The following is a 19,572-nucleotide window of genomic DNA, read 5'->3' on the forward strand; positions in this document are numbered from 1 at the left end:
AAATAGAATACTAAGATTGTATAGAGGGAAACTGTGCTGCTTTAAAAGGATTGAAGTAGTTTAGGAAGTATTCGTTATATGTAGAACAATTTCCAAGGAACATTAAGTAGAAAAACAATATGCAGAATAGTGTGTGATATATACTAAACTACCATTTGTGTTAAATTATATACACAGATACATGCGTACATACTGGTAGACACACATCTCCTGCTTAAAATCAGTATTTTTCCCCCTAAATCAGACTATCTGTGTGAAAAGTTTACTTGGGTACCTATTTACATTTATTTATTTATTTATTTATTTATTTATTATTTATTTATTTATTTATAATTTATTTATTCATGAGACACACAGAGAGCGAATGAGAGAGAGAGAGAGAGAGAGAGGCAGAAGGAGAAGCAGGCTCCACGCAGGGAGCCTGATGTGGGACTCGATCCCGGGTTTCCAGGATCATGCCCTGGGCTGAAGGCAGCGCTAAACCACTGAGCCACTCGGGCTGCCCTATTTACCATTATTTAATGTGAGTTACCTGTCAACCCCAAAACAGCAAATTTTCAAAATATAGGTTCCTTTTTGTGATTAAAAAAAATTATTAGGATATAAAGTACTTAAGCATTTCCTCCTTATTGTCAGATAATTAATATGGTTGTGTAGTAACATGTCTGTCCCAAAACTTAAGAAGCTTTTCCAAAGTTCTACTAGTGTATGTGGAAAGTATTTTTATGTTTCTCACATATATTTTTCCTAAAAATACTGAATTAGATTTGTGAGAATGAAATGTAAACATTTTACTATAAAAAATCATTGAATAATACTATGTTGAGAGCCATGAACTGAGACATTCCGCTACAAAACCTTAAACAGGTACATTCTGTGAGATATACCTGTACATTTATGTTTGTATTTGCTTGACTATGCAGAGAAAAAAAATCCTTGTCAAGACAGATTCTGAAGGGAAACTAAGTTGCTTTTTACTGTATTCTTTTAAAATTTGATACACTATGCTTACTATTTAGAAATATAAAAATTGGGGCCCCTGGGTGGCTCTTAGTTAAGTGTCCCAACTCTTTTTTTTTTTTTTTTAAGATTTTATTTATTTATTCATGAGAGACACAGAGAGAGTCAGAGACATAGGCAGAGGGAGAAGCAGACTCCATGCAGGGAGCCTGATGTGGGAGTTTATCTCAGGACTCCAGGATCATGCCCTGAGCCGAAGGCAGACACTCACCCACTGAGCCACTTAGGCGTCTCTAAGTGTCCAACTCTTTTAATCTCAGCTCAGGTGTTGATCTCAGGATTGTGAGTTCAAGCCCCTTGTTGGGCCCCACGCTGGGGGTGGAGCCTACTTTAAAAATCTGTATATAGAGAAAATTACTTTGAAAAACAGTAGGCAAAATTAAAGCAGAGTAGTAGAGTAGGGTTTGTTTCTTTGGTTTTGTGTGTATATCCCTTCCTCTCATCTCTGCTCTAATTTCATTTAGCAAATAAGTGGTAAATATAGCTGGGTAGGGCTTACATTTGCTAGTAATAACAGTGTTCTTACTACATTTTATGACTGGAGAAAAACTAGACTTGAATTCTGTACAACAGAATAGAAGTATGTAGTGTTATAGTTTAGGATTTATGGGGCACCTGGATGTTAAACATCTAACTCTTGATTTTGGCTCTGGTCATGATCTCAGGGTTGTGAGATGGAGCCTGGTATTGAGCTCTGCACTGGGCATGGAGCCTGCTAAAGATTCTCTCCCCCTCTCTGTGACCCTCTCCCATTCCTTAAAAAAAGAAAAAAGAAAAAAGAAAAAATAGACTTTATTGTTAACTAGAATGTTGATCTTTAAAACCACACTGACTTCCTAAGAGAGATCATTCTTTAGTTGATAAAAATAAGCTCTTCCCCCCCCCCCCCCCACTTTTTAAGATTTCTTTTTAAGCAATCTCTATACCCAATATGGGGCTCAAACTCACAGTCCCAAGATCAGGAGATGCATGCTCTACTGACTGAGCCAGCCAGGTGGTGTTCCAGTAAGCTCTCCTTTAATATTATAAATGACTGATAAGTTTTGTGAATAGGGTCTTTGTAAAATCTAAGTTGTTGTCCTTCTATATTAGTTTCCCTTTGAAAATTTATTTTCCTTTGGGAAAAGGAAATTAGACTTAGTACATATTATGTTCCAAACATTGACTTAAATCTAAGTATTTTCTATGTTCCACTTAATGAAATAAATACTAGTATACTCATTGCATAAATGAACAAACAGTTTTGGAAAGGTCATATAGCTACTGTGTCTCTGCCATTTGAGTATAAGCATGACTTTGGAATCAGTGTCCCTATATATACCTTTGACCTTCTCAGGAAAAGCTGGTAACTGAAAATAAGAGTAGTTGGGCAGGGGACAGACATGTAGTTCCCCCAGCATGAATGTATGGATTGTCAGAAGGGCTTAGTTAGATCTGAAGCAGGTCTAGCTGATATTCTGAATGGGATTTCATTAATATGAACAAGAGGAAGCCCATTTAGTAAATAAAATTAGTGAGAATTGGCAGTCTGCAGTAAGTGAGAATAGTCCAGTCTGAGTCTTAGGGCTGGACTAAAAAGGAAGAGGGATTGGAGGAGAGGAGGGGAAAAATGAACTCAAATTCTGTATGAACTACTTGTTTCACAGTATAGAGATCATCACATTTAAAGGATACATCAGAAAACATTAAATATATGTTGAGGTGGTGGCAAAATAACTAGAAAAGAAGTGGCAAATTTTTCAAATGAAAATTTGGAATAGTTAAGTATAGAAAGCTTTTTTACTATTCTAGTGCTTTTTTTTTTAAGTGAATCTGGGTAAACTTATTTATCTTTTTAAAAGGTTTTATTTTTTATTTTTTTTTGTTTTGTTTTTAAGATTTTATTTATTTATTCTTGAGAGAGAGAGGGGCACAGACACAGGCAGAGGGAGAAGCAGACTCCATGCAGGGAGCCTGATGTGGGACTCAATCCCGGGACTCCAGGATCATGCCCTGGGCCAAAGGGAGGCGCTCAGCTGCTGAGCCACCCAGGCATCGCAAAATATTTTATTTTTAAGTAATGTCTATACCCAACATAAGGCTCAAACTCAAAACCCTGAGACCAAGAGTTGTATGCTCTTCTGACTGAGCCAGCCAGCAACCCTTTTTTTTTTAACTAAGAAAAGAGAGTGGACCACTTAAGAGAAGCAGATAGGACATTATCAAGGTAGATTACTTTTAAGGAGGCGCTCTGGTGAAGAATTACATGGAATTATTTGTACACTTATTGAATATTTCCTATGTTCAAGAGACCATTAAAAGAATATACATAATATTGTAAGACACTGCTCTTATTGCTATTTGTTTTAGGAGTTAAGGGTGGGGAAATCTTCGGGTAAATGCTGTAAGTCCTCAGAAGAAGGGAATGACTAGGGAAGACTTCACAGTGAAGTCTTGAGGAGCGAAGAATAGATATTACCAAAAACAGGAGATACTGATGTATACAAGTGATTACAGTTAGCAAAGAGTAGGCATAGCTGGCTGGAGTAGGGAATGCCCATAGACCTTTCATACAGTATGTATGTATGTATGTATGTATGTATGTATGTATGTATTTCTGCTTTTATTTTTAAAGTTTATTTTTAAATAATTTATTTAAGAGGGAGAATGTGTGAGCGAGAGAGCATAAGCAGGGGAACAGCAGAGGGAGAGGGAGAAGTAGATTCCCTGCTGAGCAGGGAGTCTTATGTGGGACTTGATCCCAGGACCCCAAGACCATGACCTGAGCCAAAGGCAGTTGCTTAACCAACTGAGCCATCCAAGTGCCACTTATTTATTTGACCAGCGCACAATCAGGGGGAGCGGCAGGGAGACGGAGAAACAGGCAGACACATAATAGCCTGAGCTGTCCAAGTACCTCTCCAGATATTTTTTTGATATTGAACCTTCATAATATAAAAAGTGGGGTGGGGGTTGGTGGATGACACAGTTGTTTTCATTGAAGCAAAGTTCTGGTCTCCAAGAACAGTTTGGAAACTATAAGAAGGCGGCAGTGATGGGAAATTGGTTTGAATAGGCATAAGTGAAATAGAGTGTTTACTATGTGCTAAGCACTTAAAAATACTTAATTTTTAAAACAAGTCTATGAGAATTTTGTTCTCATTTTGCAGAAGAAACTGAGACTTCAAAAAGCTTAGTGAGTTGCCCAAGGATAAACAACCAGTAAATGACAGTATCAGAATTCAAATCTTGGTTTTTTTTCACACTCCAAAACCATGCTCTTAACTACTCACACTGAATGAATTGTTAATACTGCTCCCAATTTAGACTTCATTTTGTAAGCCAAAGGCAGTTTTTGATTAGAAGAGAGACTTTTATAGCAAAAAAGATAATTAAAGATAATTTTACCTGGATCACCTGGGTAACTCAGTGGTTAAGTGTCTGCCTTTGGCTCAGGTCATGATCTCGGGGTCCTGGGATCGAGTCCTACATCGAGCTCCCCACAAGGAGCCTGCTTCTCCCTCTGCCTATGTCTCTGCCTCTCTGTGTCTCTCATGAATAAATAAATAAAATCTTAAAGATAATTTTACCTAAAATTCATTTTACAGATGGAAAAATTTGGGTTTAGGATTTCTAAATGTCTTTGTGATATTGCTGAAACCCAGCCCTAAATTCTGATTTGCGATCTATTGTTCTTTCCAATACACCTACCAGGATATTTGTGGTAGAAGTTAAATACTAGTATGATCAAAGTATGTCTGAAGATGAATGGAAGACTGTTTAGAAAGTTGTCTGGGTATGAGTTGATGAGAACTTAGAGTAGAGTGATGGAAGTGGAAATGGAAAAGAAGATACAGTGATGAAGGATAATGAAGCAAATCAAGAAGTATAGTGTACAGTTCATGCAGGTCTGTCTGGCAAGCTCTTGTTCACTGGGTTTACCTTTTAATCATTTATAATAGTTATTAGCATTTATTAAGTATTCAGTGAGTGCTTGCATATGGATTATCTAATTTAAATCCTCTTTCAGGTGTAGATACCATTCCTGGTTTTTAGATGAGGAAATCGACATTCTGAGCAATGCTTTGCCCAAGAACTTATAGCAAATAAGTGGTAGAATAATGGTGCCAAAACTATGCTTTTAATCAATATGCTGTAGTCTGTGTGGTAGCTCACCTCTCTGTTCTGGAAAGATATGATGGTGAGCAATGCAAGTATACAGAATTAAAATACACAATAGTTATTCTGGCCAAAAAATTAGAGATAGTCTTAAGGCACTTGAAGTGATTATATGTTCTTCATGATTAACATAAATTTTTATAAAGTCAGTAGAAACTTTTTTAAAAAATATTTTTTAAAAGATTTTATTTATTCATGAGAGACACAGAGAGAAGGCAGAGACATAGGCAAAGGGAAAAGCGGGCTCCCCACAGGGAGCCCAATGTGAGACTCAATCCCCGACTTGGGATCACACCCTGAGCTGAAGGCAGACACTCAACCACTGAGCCACCCAGGCGTCCCTTTTTAAGAGATTTTATTTATTTATTCATGAGAGACATAGAAAGAGAGGCAGAGACATAGGCAGAGGGAGAAGCAAGCTCCCTATGGGGAGCCCGATGCAGGACTCAGATCCCAGGATCCTGGGATCACGCCCTTAGCCAAAGGTAGATGCTCAGCCACTGAGCCACCCAGTCTTCCCTAAAGTCACTAGAAACTTAAGGCTAGATTGCTTGGTAAGATGTTTGGCTATATTTTTAGAGCTGGTTGATAATTGGTCTCCAAGGCGGGGGTGAGGGGGATGCTATAACTTCTGTCTCATATTTGAATTTCTTTCTTTATTATTTCTTACGCTTTATATTTCTCTGGTGGAACTTTTTTTTAAAGGTTTATTTATTAGAGCAAGCAAGCGTGTGTGAGAGAGGGGCAGTGGGGGAGAGAAAGAAAATCAAGCAGATTCCACACTGAGTGCAGAGCTCCACAGGGTGCTCAATCCTAGAGATCACAGCCCGAGCTGAAATCAAGAGTTAGAAAGCTCAAACAATTGAACCTCCTCCCCGCCCCCGCACCCAGAGCTTCTGAAAGATTTTTTTAAAATTTTATTTATTTATTCATCACACACACACACACACACACACACAGAGGCAGAGACATAGGCAGAGGGAAAAGCAGGCTCAGTGCAGGGAGCCTGACGTGGGACTCAATCCCAGGTCTCCAGGATCACACCCTGGGCCGAAGGCAGCACTAAACCACTGAGCCACCCGGCTGCCCGAGCTTCTGAATTTTTAAAAAGGAACCAGAAATACAGATTTTTTGGTCTATTTCCTGCTTAATAAATATTGGCTCAAAGTTTAAAGTAATTTGGGAGAAACAAAACATATAGAAGACCTAAATTTGAGCCATTTTAAGGTTACCACTTTATGATCTCATTTGAAATTTGACCCAGGTTTGAATTTGAGCTCTGTAACTAGTAAGCAATGTTTCCTTGCTATACTCTCAGTATACCTATATTTTTTTAAAGATTTGGAGGTGTAAGGAATTGAGCATGATGGTTTATGACTTTTATACCTATATACAATTTCATTTTCCTCCTCAGTATGTAGAGTGGGAGATAATGCCACCTAATAGATTGAGAAATTTAGATGTTTATCCATGATCAAACTGCTGAGGCTAACAACTGTGTTTATAAACACACAAGTATTTTGACCTCTACTCCAGTAGTATTTCCATCAGGCTTTATGGTTCTCCAACTTTCATGAGCCGCAGAATCACTTTGGGTGCTTTGTTAATAATGTAGATTCCTAAACGGCACAACTCAGCAGGTCTGGGGTAGGGTTCAGGAAATTACATTTTATTTTTTATTATTTATTTATTTTTTAAAGTAGACCTCATGCCCAGCATGGAGTCCAAATCAGGGCTTGAACTCAAAACCTTGAGATTGAGATCTGAGCCAAGATCAACAGTTGGACACTTAACCAACTGAGCCATCCAGGTGCCCCCAGGAGATTTCATTTTAAACAAGCTCTCCCAAAGAATTTGCTCTGGGCCATGTGAATAAAATAAGCTCTTGAGATGGGATGCGTGGGTGGCTCAGTGGTTGAGCATCTGCCTTCAGCTAGGGTTGTGATCCCGGGGTCTGGGATCAAGTCCCCACATTGGGCTCCCTGCAGGGAGCTGCCTTCTCCCTCTGCCTATGTCTGTCTGTCTGTCTCTCTCTCTCATGAATAAATAAAATCTTTAAAAAATAAATTAATAAAAAATGAGCTTCTGAGAAAATTACCTTCACTACAACAAGTAGGGTAGACTTGGTTGGTTCTTTTACTACATCTAAAATGTATTAGTGATTTGAGGTCTGAATTAGTGTAATGCTGTTTATTTTTCTTTATAGTCTAAGCCTGATTTACATTGTTTCCTACGCTCTAACTTGTGGACTTCTTGCCCTAGTTGCCCTGGGTTAATTTATGTGATTAAGATGAAGCTGGTTTATGTAGAAACTGGATTTCTTAGGCAAGAAAGTGGAATGTCCAAGAAACTTTTTTTTTTTTTAAGATGTATTTATTCTACACCTCCACTGGAAGGAGAGGAACACAGGAGACAGTGTCCACCTCCACTCGAAGGAGGGGAACACAGGATCAGTGTCTCAAGCAGACGCCAAGCTGAGCATGGAGCCCTAAGTTGGGATGGGAGCCCCCAACTCAGGGCTCCATCTCAGGACCCTGAGATCACGACCTGAGCCAAAACCAAGAGTTGGATGCTTAACCCACTGTGCATCCAGGTGCCCCTCCAAGAATCTTTTTAAATGAGCAACTTAAATGTATATAGAGTATATAGTGTGGTAGTGATTTCTTTTTAAGTAGAATAGTCCAATCAGGTAGAAATAGTTGAAAATATAAAAATTCACTAGTGAACTCAGTATTTGATAAATAGGAATTAAGAGGAGACAGAATTGCTTTCAAAGCTGTATGGAATCATAGATTTTAGAACTGTAAGGAAAAAAAAAATTAAGGTATGACCTAGTATCTTTGGACTCATAGCAGAAACTCCAAAGGAAATTGGGATTTTGAGTAATCTCAATCTACTATGCATTCTGAATTTTTTCTTATATTCCATGTGGACTTCATCTGTTACAAATTTGACACACTATGGATTAGTACCTTGTTCTTTAGTACACGTACATAGCTGCTGTTGTCTTCCAGGTGGCAATAATAGTAAAAGAGTAAGCATTTTGACAATGTTTAATTTATTTAGCTTTTTTTTTTTTAAAGATTTTATTTATTCATAGAGACAGAGAGAGAGAGAGAGAGGCAGAGACACAGGCAGAGGGAGAAGCAGGCTCCACGCAGGGAACCTGACGTGGGACTCGATCCCAGGTCTCCAGGATCACACCCCGGGCTGCAGGCGGTGCGAAACCACTGTGCCACCGGGGCTGCCCAATTTATTTAGTTTTGCTTAAGCTAAATATATTTTCTTAGATGATTTGAACTCTATGTTTAATTTGGAGAAGATTTTGCTAAAATTATGCTTAAGTTCATTCTTTTGCCTTGGGTTTAATAGTTATGTAACATTGCTTTTCAAACTCAATCTCATTTTGTTAATGGAATGATATATGGGAAACATTTTTGGATGATTCTTTGGTTATTGATCCTGTATAATAATTTTCTCCCACCTGTTGGGAGAAACCTATTGTTTCATTATCACCAAATTGCATGTAAAACAATTTGTCATAGCTTCTATTTTAGAGTAGCATTCATTTCATTTCAAAAAAATGCCAAATTTGGAAATGAAGGGAAAACAATTTTTTTTTTTAATTTTCTTTCTTTTTAAAGTTTTTTCATCTAAAATTTTTTTCTGAGGCTTTAAGGAGATAACTGGTTTGGAGTTCAGCATCCTACATGGTGATTTATGGTTTCCAAGGCATCTTCTATTTGTTATATCTTGATCTGTATACCCATCCTGAAAGTGAGGATAATATCTCCATTTTGCAGGGGAGGCTGCTGAGACTCAGGCTCTGGTTGTCAAAGGTGACAAAGTAGTTAGAAATGATCTCTTACTGGAGAACTGAGATTTTTTTGCCCAGCTTTTTAAGAAACTACCTAGAAAAATATAGAAAGAAAATAAATCGGGGGGAGGGTTAATGTGGAAAGTAAAGAGGAACAGTTTATTTTTTTATTTTTAAAGATTTTATTTATTTATTTATGATAGACCTAGAGAGAGAGAGAAGCAGAGACACGCAGAAGGAGAAGCAGGCTCCATGCCAGGATCCCAATGCAGGACTCCATCCCAGGTCTCCAGGATTGTGCCCTGGGCCAAAGGCAGGCGCCAAACCGCTGAGCCACCCAGGGATCCCAAGAGGAACAGTTTAAATCAAGTCCCATGTCGGGCTCCCTGCATGGAGCCTGCTTTTGGGGTTATTGAAGGATCCTGGAATAGTAAAAAATTCTCAGTGTAATTACGGAAAACTTAACCAATAGTAAGAGAATACAACTCTAAAAGGGTGTTGGATTGTTACAATACCATAGAACTGGCTACTGTTAACCCTCCCAAATATTATCTACTTAGATATTTTCTACTCTTTAAACTTTCTAAGAATTGAAGTGAGCCAGGATGTCTCTCTGGCTCAATCTGAATATCATGCATCTCTTGATCTCAGGGTTGTGAATTCAAGCCCCATGTTGGGTGTAGAGATTACTTAAACTTTAAAAAAAATATTGAAGTGAGCCTTAAGTCTAACTCCTTAAACATGTGATGCCTGCTTTTTTTAATTGCTAATGAGTGGCAGTAGATAAAACAAATTGAACAAGCCTCTAATGAACAGTAATGCAAAATTCAGATATTCCTTTATGATAGCTTGTATATTTTTTTGAGATATGAAGGCCTGTGTAACATAGCCCTGTGTTCTACTTGATGAAATAATTATTTGGTTACAAGACAGTTTAATTCAGAATTTCATGGTACTAAGCAGAAAGTACTATGATAACTAAATAAATAGACCTGAACAAGTTCTAGACCTACTAAGAATATATTTGTTCGTTTGAGTCAACAAATGCTTTTTATTTATTTATTTATTTATTTAAAAAATTTTAAAATATATATATTTAAAAATTTATTTATTCATGAGAGACACAGGGGGACAGAGAGGCAGAGACATAGGCAGAGGGAGAAGCAGGCTCCATGCAGGGAGCTCAACATGGGGCTCGATCCCGGGTCTCCAGGGTCAGGCCCCAGGCCAAAGGTGGCGCTAAACCACTGAGCCACCCAGGCTGCCCAAAATAGTATTTATTTATTTATTCACGAGAGACATAGAGAGAGGCAGAGACACAGATAGAGGGAGAAGCAGGCTCCATGCAGGGAGCCTGACATGGGACTTGATCCTGCAACCCCGGGGATCACAGCCTGAGCCAAAGGCAGACACTCAAACCAACCGCTGAGCCACTCAGGCATCCCAACAAATGCTTTTTAATTGAACACCACTCTATCCCAAATATTGTGTCAATTACTCCGGATACAAGCATAAGTAAAACTCAGGGCACAGAAGTGTTACCCAACATTATTTTTTAAACTTAGGGACCTAATATTTTTCCCTCACTCCTTGAGCCCCATTTTTTTGGTGGTTATTTTAACATGAAATTGTATGTATGTATGTTTGTTTTTTAGAGAGAGAGAGAGAAAATGAGAACCTGTGTGTCTGCATAAGCAGGGTGAGGGGAGAGGCAGAGGGAGAGAGAGAATCCCAAGCAGGCTCATGTCTGACATGGAGCTTGATCTCACAACCTGAGCCAAAATCAAAAGCCCAGTGTTTTAACTGACTGAGCCACCCAGGTACCCCCGAAATTGTATTTATTAAATTGGCTTTCCCATTTAAAAAATAAATTGAGGGCAGCCTGGGTGGCTCAGCAGTTTGGCCTAGGGTGTGATCTTGGAGACCCAGGATCGAGTCCCATGTCGGGCTCCCTGCATGGAGCATGCTTCTCCTTCTGCCTGTGTCACTGTGCGCATGTCTGTCTCTCTCTCTCTCTCTCTCTCTCTCTCTCTCTCTCTCTCTCGTCTCTCATGAATAAATAAATAAAATATTAAAAAAAAATAAATAATAGGGATCCCTGGGTAGCTCAGCGGTTTGGCGCCTGCCTTTGGCCCAGGGCGCGATCCTGGAGACCCGGGATCGAGTCCCATGTCGGGCGCCCGGTGCATGGAGCCTGCTTCTCCCTCTGCCTGGGTCTCTGCCTCTCTCTCTCTCTCTCTCTCTCTCTCTCTCTCTGTGTGTGTGTGTGTGTGTGTGACTATCATAAATTTAAAATAATAATAAATAAATAAATAAATAAATAATAAAAATAGATTGATCTTCCCACAATGGTTAGTATGAGACAGCCTTCAGTAAACTGATATAATTTTAGCTAAAACAATCTTATTTGGGTTAAAAGTATGATTTTCTTTAGGATTTCTTTTTTTCAATTAAAAGCACCTCCTGAATGCCCTTTCTGAATCTCTTCTAAAGGCTTGATTAGGGGATCCCTGGGTGGCTCAGCAGTTTAGCGCCTGCCTTTGGCCCAGGGTGCGATCCTGGAGTCCCGGGATCGAGTCCTACGTCGGACTCCCGGCATGGAGCCTGCTTCTCCCTCCTCCTGTGTCTCTGCCTCTCTCTCTCTCTCTCTCTCTCTCTCTGTATATCATAAATTTAAAAAAATAATAATAAAAAAAATAAAGGCTTGATTATCTCCTGTCATCCATGATGAGATATCCTGTTCAGGTTTAACATTCTGATTCCATAACATGTTTATTAGTGAAGTCTTTTTGCCTCTTCTCTGTCCTTGTTTAGTAGTATTAGCCTTATGTGATTAAAATTGAACTATTTTATCTTGGAAAGCCAACTCTGATACCCTGGTAAGATGGAAGGATGAGGATTCCTTTAGGTCACAGTTAAATTTCTTTGCTCTTAGGAAACATTTGTATTTGAAAATCAAACTAATCTGGTTGTTGTATAGACCACTAAACTGGCTATGGCAACAATATAGTTAGTTTTATACTGGAGAATCTTAATTCTGTTGAGTAGGAAGTCTCTCTCTCTTTTTTTTTTTTTCCTAAACCTTAGAAACTCTGGGAGGGCCTGGGTGGCTCAGTCTGTTAAGCACCTGCCTTCAGCTCAGGTCATGATCCCAGAAGGAGGAGAGCTCCCTGCTCAGTGGGGAGCCTGCTTCTCTCCTTCTGTCCCTCCTTCCTGCTCATGCTTTCTCTCTTTCTCTCAAATAAGTGAATAAAATCTTTTAAAAAAGAACAAAATACCTTAGAAACTCTGTAGGGAATAGTTAATGTGCTTGATGTTTCCAGTTAGTGTTTTAGGGAGGTAGCATTTATCATATTATAGTTACTAAGAAAAAATATTTAAGTGAAAGTAATCATTGTTTTTATGGTACCGAAAACTTATTTTCAGGAGAAATTTGCAAAAGTGAAGCTTTGGCTTGGAAATAGATGTACCATTTTTACTGTGTTTCTACGAGTTGTGTGTAATCACTGTTTTAATAAGTGAAATTATATTTGTTTGTTTGTTTATTTATTTATTTATTTTTATATTTTATTTGTGATAGACATATATATATAGAGAGAGAGGCAAAGAAACAGGCAGAGGGAGAGACAGGCTCCATGCCAGGAGTCCGACGTGGGCCAAAGACAGGAGCTAAACCGCTGAGCCACCCAGGGATCCCTGAAATTATATTTAAATGCACAGATATAGCTTACCAAAAGTTCTATTTTGCAAATTAGAATATTTCATAACATCTATTTGAGTTGCTTAAATTTAGTAAGAAATAAATATATTTAAAGATGTCAAGTCAAGCTCTTGGTTTTAATCAGTTTATTGTATTTTATTTTATTTTTAAGATTTTATTTATTCATGAGAGACACAGAGAGAGGCAGAGACACAGGCAGAGGGAGAAGCAGGCTCCCTGCAGGGAGCCCGATGTGGTACTCATCCCAGGACCCTGGGATCATGACCTGAGCCAAAGGTAGATGCTCAACCACTGAGCCACCCAGGCGCCCAGGGCTTAATCAGTTTAATGGTCTTTTGCAAGTGGATATTGTGACTTTGATGGCTTTTATATTTATTTCTGCTTATGAGGATCAGTCTTTTAAAACTATTTTAGACATCTTAAGACAGGATCAGATATTTTTAAGCGTTTTCAGGTATATGCATTGGCTCTATAAATGTTGTGTTTTACCCACTCAGGCCAGGAGTTTAAGTTGGTATGATTATTTTGCCTATTTATTGGTAATTAATGGGATTTAAGACTTTGTGTTGATCACTGCCATATGCCCAATGCCTTCCAACAGAGTAGTAGCAGCTTGATTTGTAACAGGTATTTGTTGTTGAATCAATCTTAGTAAGGGGAAAGGCTGCAGAGAGAAATTAAGGTGTTCTTGCATCTATTGGCTGTCTAACCAGTGTTCTAATCACTTTGGAAGCTTCTTCATTTCTAATTTGTTTCTGTCAGAAAATCTTACATGTTCTGATTTTGAAGTGTGGCTGTTTACCAAATTATGGTTGTTCTATAATATTTTCCTCCCAATTGTTCTATCCCCTGGAGTTTGTCTCTAAAAATAGCATTTCTTTAAAAAGTATTTCTCTTTAGTGCAATTTTTGGGGCCAGTTTTGTAGATTAGTATATATTTAATTATTTTCAAATCAAAACTGATTTATGAGGGATTGTTTTCAGAAACAAGGTGGTTGTAGTCAGCGAATTTTTGTTTGGCCTTATTCTCTCTTCAGTTATGGTAAGTCGTAATAGCCTCACATTTTAGCAAGAGATGCATACATGCACATTTAATACTTTTGTCATTATAGAAGTAAAACTACCTTTTAAAATCTACAAAGTCCATGCATGGAGCCTGCTTCTCCCTCTACCTGTGTCTCTGCCCCCCCCCTGTGTCTCTATGAATAAATAAATAAAATCTTTAAAAAACAAAAATAAATAAAATAGACAAAGTACAATTCAGGCTGGTTAATAAAACGTAGTTTCTTTTCTTCTCTTTAAAAAGCATTTTTGAAGGGCACTTGAATGGCTCAATCCGTTAAGTTTCTGCCTTCATTTCAATCATGGTCCTAGGGTTGCCCCACATCTGGCTCGCTGCTCAGTGGGGAGCCTGCTTCTCCCTCTGCTTGCTGCCACCACTGGCTCATTCTCATTCTCTCTCTCTCCTCCCTCTCTCTCTCTCTCTCTCTCTCTCTCTCTCTCTCTCTCTCTCTCTCTCTCTCTCGTCAATAAAATCTTTTAAGGGCAGCCTGAGTGGCTCAGCGGTTTAGCGCCGCCTTCAGCCCGTGGTGTGATCCTGCAGACCCAGGATCAAGTCCCACGTCGGGCTCCCTGCATGGAGCTTGCTTCTCCCTCTGCTTGTGTCTTTGCCTCTCTCTCTCTGTGTCTCTCATTTTATTCATGAATAAAATCTTTAAATAAATAAATAAAATTTTTATATACTTTTTTGCTGAAGTATAATTATCATACAAAATATTAGTTTCAAGTATACTACATAATTCAATATTTGTATATATATTTGAAATTTTGATTTAGAAAATATGAATATCAAATTTTTTTTCATCACATGAATAGTATTGGCATATTCTAGATCTAGTATGTTGTTGTTTTTTCCTCCCCTTCTCTAGTTGGCCTGATTATAGTCATAGTATTTACTGATCTTTGGCTGAGGAGGACAGTTTCTTTTTAGGAAAGATTTTAGCGTTCTGGTTGAAGTTGCTTCCTTTGGAATGAAATAAACAATAACATGTTGTCTTTAAAGGAAACGAAGTAGGGAACTAGGATTTAGTTCAATTTATTTTTGTTATTTTAAATTCAATTTTATGTATTTTTAAATTCATTAAATTTTAATTTAATTTTTTAAATTTTTAATTTTTTAAAGTAGGCTCCACATCCAGCATGGAGTCCAACATGAACTCACAACCCTGAGATCAAGACCTGAGCTGAGGGGTGCCTGGGTGGCTAAGTCAGTTAAGCACCTGCCTTTGGCTCAGGTCATAATCCTTGGGTCCTGGGATATCCAGCCTTGAATTGGGCTCCTTTCTCGCCAGGGAGCCTGCTTCTCCCTCTCCCTCTTCCTCTGCCTCTCCCCCTATTCATGTTCTCTCTCTCTCTCTCAAATACATACATACCTACATACATACTTACCTACCTACCTACCTACCTACCTACATACATACATACATGAATAAAATAAAATAAAATAAAATAAAATAAAATAAAATAAAATAAAATAAAATAAAATAAAATAAAATAAATCTTTGGAAAAAAACAAGACCTGAGCTGAGATCAAGAGTTGAGCACTTAGCCTACCGAGCCACCTAAGCACTCCTTTATATAATGTTTTTAATCTTTATTTTTTAAAGATTTTATTTTTAAGTGACATATATATTCCTAACATGGGACTTGAATTACAACCTCGAGATCAGGAGTCACGTGCTTTACTGACTGAGCTAGCCAGGTACCTCTAGTACAGTTTATTTTTTTAAAAAGAAGTTTTCTAGAGAATATCATGTTAGTAAGTATTTGTTTGCTACCTACCTTTTGAAAAGTCATTGCTATAAGTTGTTATTCAGGTGTTCCATGTAGTGTACTTTATGATAGATTTATCGATTACAAATGAATAAATTAAGAGGTTTCTTTTATTTTTAAGCTGCAGTCCCTTCCTGTATTATATATTCTTTGTTTTTTCCCACTAGGATTTTGCTTTGGTCTGGAGCCTATTTAATAATGGAAAGAAATTACTGCTTGGCTCAGACAATAATGTCATCTTCAGATTTGGTTTTGTTTTGAGGGGTTTTTGTTGTTGTTGTGTATATTTATTTTACAGGTAAGCTCTCTGCCCAGGATGGGGCTTGAACTCATGACACTGAGTGGAGGAGTTGCATGCTCTACCAACTAAGCCAGCCAGGCAATTGAAATATGATTAACAGACAGTATTATATTAGTTTTGGTGTACAATATGATTCAGCAGTTCTGTCCAGTACTCAGTGCTCACCACGATAAGTGTAGTTCCCCTGTCACCAGTGTTATTATAGTACCTTCAGATTATTTTCAAAGCCAGACTGTTTATTTTCTGTGATGAGTTACCTCTGAGTAGACTAATTATAAATGTGACAGCCATTTCGATGTCATTTTCTCTGGAGTTCCTGGTCTCCTTCAAAGCTTGGCTTTGTTGTATGCAGAAAGAAAGATGTTGGCAAGCCTGGGAAGACTTCATTAGAAGGAAACAAATTTCTAAGGAAAGCTACTTCAAGAGTTTTATTCATTCATAACAGAACTCAAATATACACTAGTTTTCTAAGCACTTAATGTGTAAAGGTTTATTTTCCAGACCTTTTACTTACATATTTTTTAACAAGGTCTTGATGACTCCCTTCCCAAACCACAAATCCTCTTAGAATTCTTTTAATTAAGGAAATGACTTGATCACTGTCCAGTTGATCTGACTGTCTTTGATGTTATTTTTTTAAGGAGAAGTCCCAACTTGGGGCCTGCATACTGATTTACCAGAATGAATAGTAGTTAATTAAGAGATTGGAAGCTAGAGCTAGTGCTCTTGCTTTAACACCTCGCCCCACTCCCTGAATTGTTAAAGAGGAGGTTGTACTTGTTCTCAAGTAGCAACACGCAGGCAAAAATCTCACAGGCTGGGCCAACCAATATGAAAACAACTGCTCTAGCACAAAGTGTCCTTCCTCTTCTTCAGCTGAAATTGGGGGAGGGACAAACCAATGGTTACTTTACCCCTTCCCATCTGCCTGCTAGAAGGCCTATTTCCTACCCTGATGGTTTCTGCCTAACAAATGGTGTTTCTTTTTTACAGCATTATGATCCTGGACTTGTTGTGGTGATGGTAAACTTAGCAGTGGTAATTTTTTATTTTCAGACTGAATTACTCCTTTTGTCATCAGTGCACCAATATGTTAGGCTTACTTTCTCTGTTGTAGCCTTCATCCTTCTGCTTGGTCTTTTTCATTTTCCTTTCCTTTCCTTATGCAACTTGTCTGATCCTTGTTCATTAAAGGGTACTGTTAAGAAGGGATGTATCTGTTTGTGTTAGAACTGCCAAAAAAAAAAAAAATCAGTTAAAACATTAAATTCTAATACTGTCAAAAACTTGATTTTCCCACAATGTAATGGGCACTAGCACTTGCTACTGCAATTTATAAATAAATTAAAACTTTGACTGCCTTAGAAGGCAAAAGTACTAATGCAGAGTTTATAAACAGGGGTTTACAGAGGTAATGAATTTATACCAAAATTTTCTTGATTCTTGCAAAACAAATTCTGACAGACCAAAAAGAAACCAAAACCAAAAAAGTAAATTCCTTTGACATTTCTTTTCAATTGTTTCATTGGAGCATTTGTGTATTTTACCAGTAAATCCCTGATTGAGACGTTATGAAAGTGATATGCACCTAGGAAGTCATTTTTATAACCTGTCTTTAATTTGGTCCTTTTGCTAAAGATTGCAGTCACTGCTTATTTATTATACCATTGGGCATAAGGTAGTAATGTATATTCATTTTAACTGGCAGTCTTTGATAGTTTCCAAAAGAAGGCTGTATTTTAGAACTTTTTCCTTTTTTTTTTTCTGCCATGAAAGGATCTATATTAAACTTTCATTGTGATAATTACTCCTAAATATCTCCTTATATATTGTTTGAAAACTATAATGGGATATTGGTGATAAGTAAACTTCTGAATTAGTTTTTCATTATGTTTTAAAGACAAAAATTAAACACATATATGAAGCAACTGGATATAAGTGGTTGCCAATCACTTTGAAAACAGTTTCTTTTCTCCCCAGGACCAAGCCTAGTTATGAATATGGCATTTATTTATTTTTAATTGGTTTTGGTAGTACCTCAGATTTAGCCGGACAAAACTCAACTTTTAGCCCAAAGGTATAATACATATGTGTGTATAACAACAACAACAAAAACACAAAAAACAAACAAAAAACAATTGTTTACACCAGCCTGAGTGAAATGATGAGGGAAGTAAACATTGTGTTTTTTCACTAAAGGTGTACAACGGATAAGGTAAGTAAGTCCTCTTTTCAGTGGGCTTACATCACAATAAACAGCGCAAGTTGTGATGTAAAACAGCTGTGGTAGTAAAGTGCTTGTCTGCCCCATTTTGCTTTGTTTGGCTGGTTATGAGTGGATTAAATATACATTTTTAAAAATCTCCAGCATAGATTGATTAGTTTAAAGTCAATTTTCTTCGCAACTAGTCCTTTTCACAGCTTACTGATTGCCATAGCCGGTGTTAAATCCATTCTGGAAGATGGGACCTCAGAGCACCAGTTTAAAACTAAAACCATTTTTGTCCCTAAGGGCAGCTAACGTTTGCTTTTTATTTAAATTTTGTCTTAGCCTCAGTTAATTATAAAGCATCTTTTGAAAACAAATTAAATATGCTGAATTGCAATTACAGAGTTTTCCTGAATTATATTTGAAACCATGCTTTTTTTTTAAAAATGTAAGCATGTCAGTTGAGATATTTATTACTAGATTTAAAAGTGTGTGTGGGAGGATGTCCGTGGACAGTAAGAGTGAAGTGATTCTTGATGAAAGTTATTTGGGGATCTTCTTAAAAAGCAGTTTCTAAAGCTTTTGATTTGTAAATCTCCTGGTGCCATTGCTTAGAAGTGCTTTGCATTACTTATGTATTTAATTTTGCCATAGTAATCTGGAATTTTCCCCAACTGGAATGTCAACCAAGGTTAACTGGTTAGTTGGGATTAAACTGGGAGAGGTAGGTTTGGTTGTAAGCTGTGAGAATGGCTTGTGTTTGGTTCACTGTAGCTTTCTGGTCTCTGCACTCCAAGGCAAGATCTCTAACCACCCAAACCCAATGTATAAAGTGAACTGTTGGCTTAGCTTTGCCTCTTACCTTGATTATGTGTTCCTGTTACAGGGAGAACAGATCCCATTCCAATTGTCGTCAAATATGATGTCATGGGCATGGGTCGCATGGAAATGGAGGTAAGTTAATCTTGTTAGCTAATTTTTTTTAAATGGTGTATTTATTTTTTAAATGGTGTATTTAAAATTGATATTAATTCCAAATTCAGATGCTAATACAAGAATACATTTACTAGATAGAATGTAGTTTTAATATTTTTCTTTGAAAATTTAAAAATTTATTTTACAATCTCATTTAGTGCTGGCTTTGAGGTAGGTAGATGGCAGAAATAATGCCCCTGGTTTTTGTTTGTTTGTTTGTTTAAGCAGGAAGTTGAATGCTTTGCCCAGGATTATGCCACAGAGCAAGACCAGACTTAAAACCCAGTTCCTGGTGCTCATTAGGCAGTGTTTTTCAACTCTGAAAATATTTGCCATTGTAGAAGCTTTGCTCCTGTGTATAGCTGTCATCTGTGATACTTTCTTTTCATTGACTAAAAAATTTTCTCCGTTTACTCCTAATTCTTTGGCATCGAACATTAAAGTTAAGTCTGTTATCATCAAAAAATGTGCTCATTGGGAACCACCAGCATGAAAGGATTAATTAACTATTTTGCACACATTTTTCTCTGTGGGGTGAC

General features: G+C 37.6%; 1 protein-coding gene across 4 annotated transcripts in view; it reads left to right on the forward strand.

Annotated features, from left to right (window-relative positions):
* The window catches only part of GPATCH8 (G-patch domain containing 8), a 120,177-nt gene that overhangs the window by 47,666 nt on the left and 52,939 nt on the right, over positions 1-19,572 (forward strand). For 2 of the 4 annotated variants that reach the window (XM_055317800.1, XM_055317805.1), the window contains exon 4: positions 18,945-19,012. In XM_055317800.1, the coding sequence (XP_055173775.1) occupies positions 18,945-19,012 (68 nt within the window). Of the gene's footprint in view, positions 1-15,253; positions 16,888-18,944; positions 19,013-19,572 lie in introns of those variants that run through there. The other 2 variants (XM_055317813.1, XM_055317823.1) reach the window with 2 other exon arrangements.

This window comes from Nyctereutes procyonoides, unplaced genomic scaffold (assembly GCF_905146905.1).
Source record: "Nyctereutes procyonoides isolate TBG_1078 unplaced genomic scaffold, NYPRO_anot_genome, whole genome shotgun sequence".
Classification (NCBI taxonomy): Eukaryota; Metazoa; Chordata; class Mammalia; order Carnivora; family Canidae; genus Nyctereutes; species Nyctereutes procyonoides.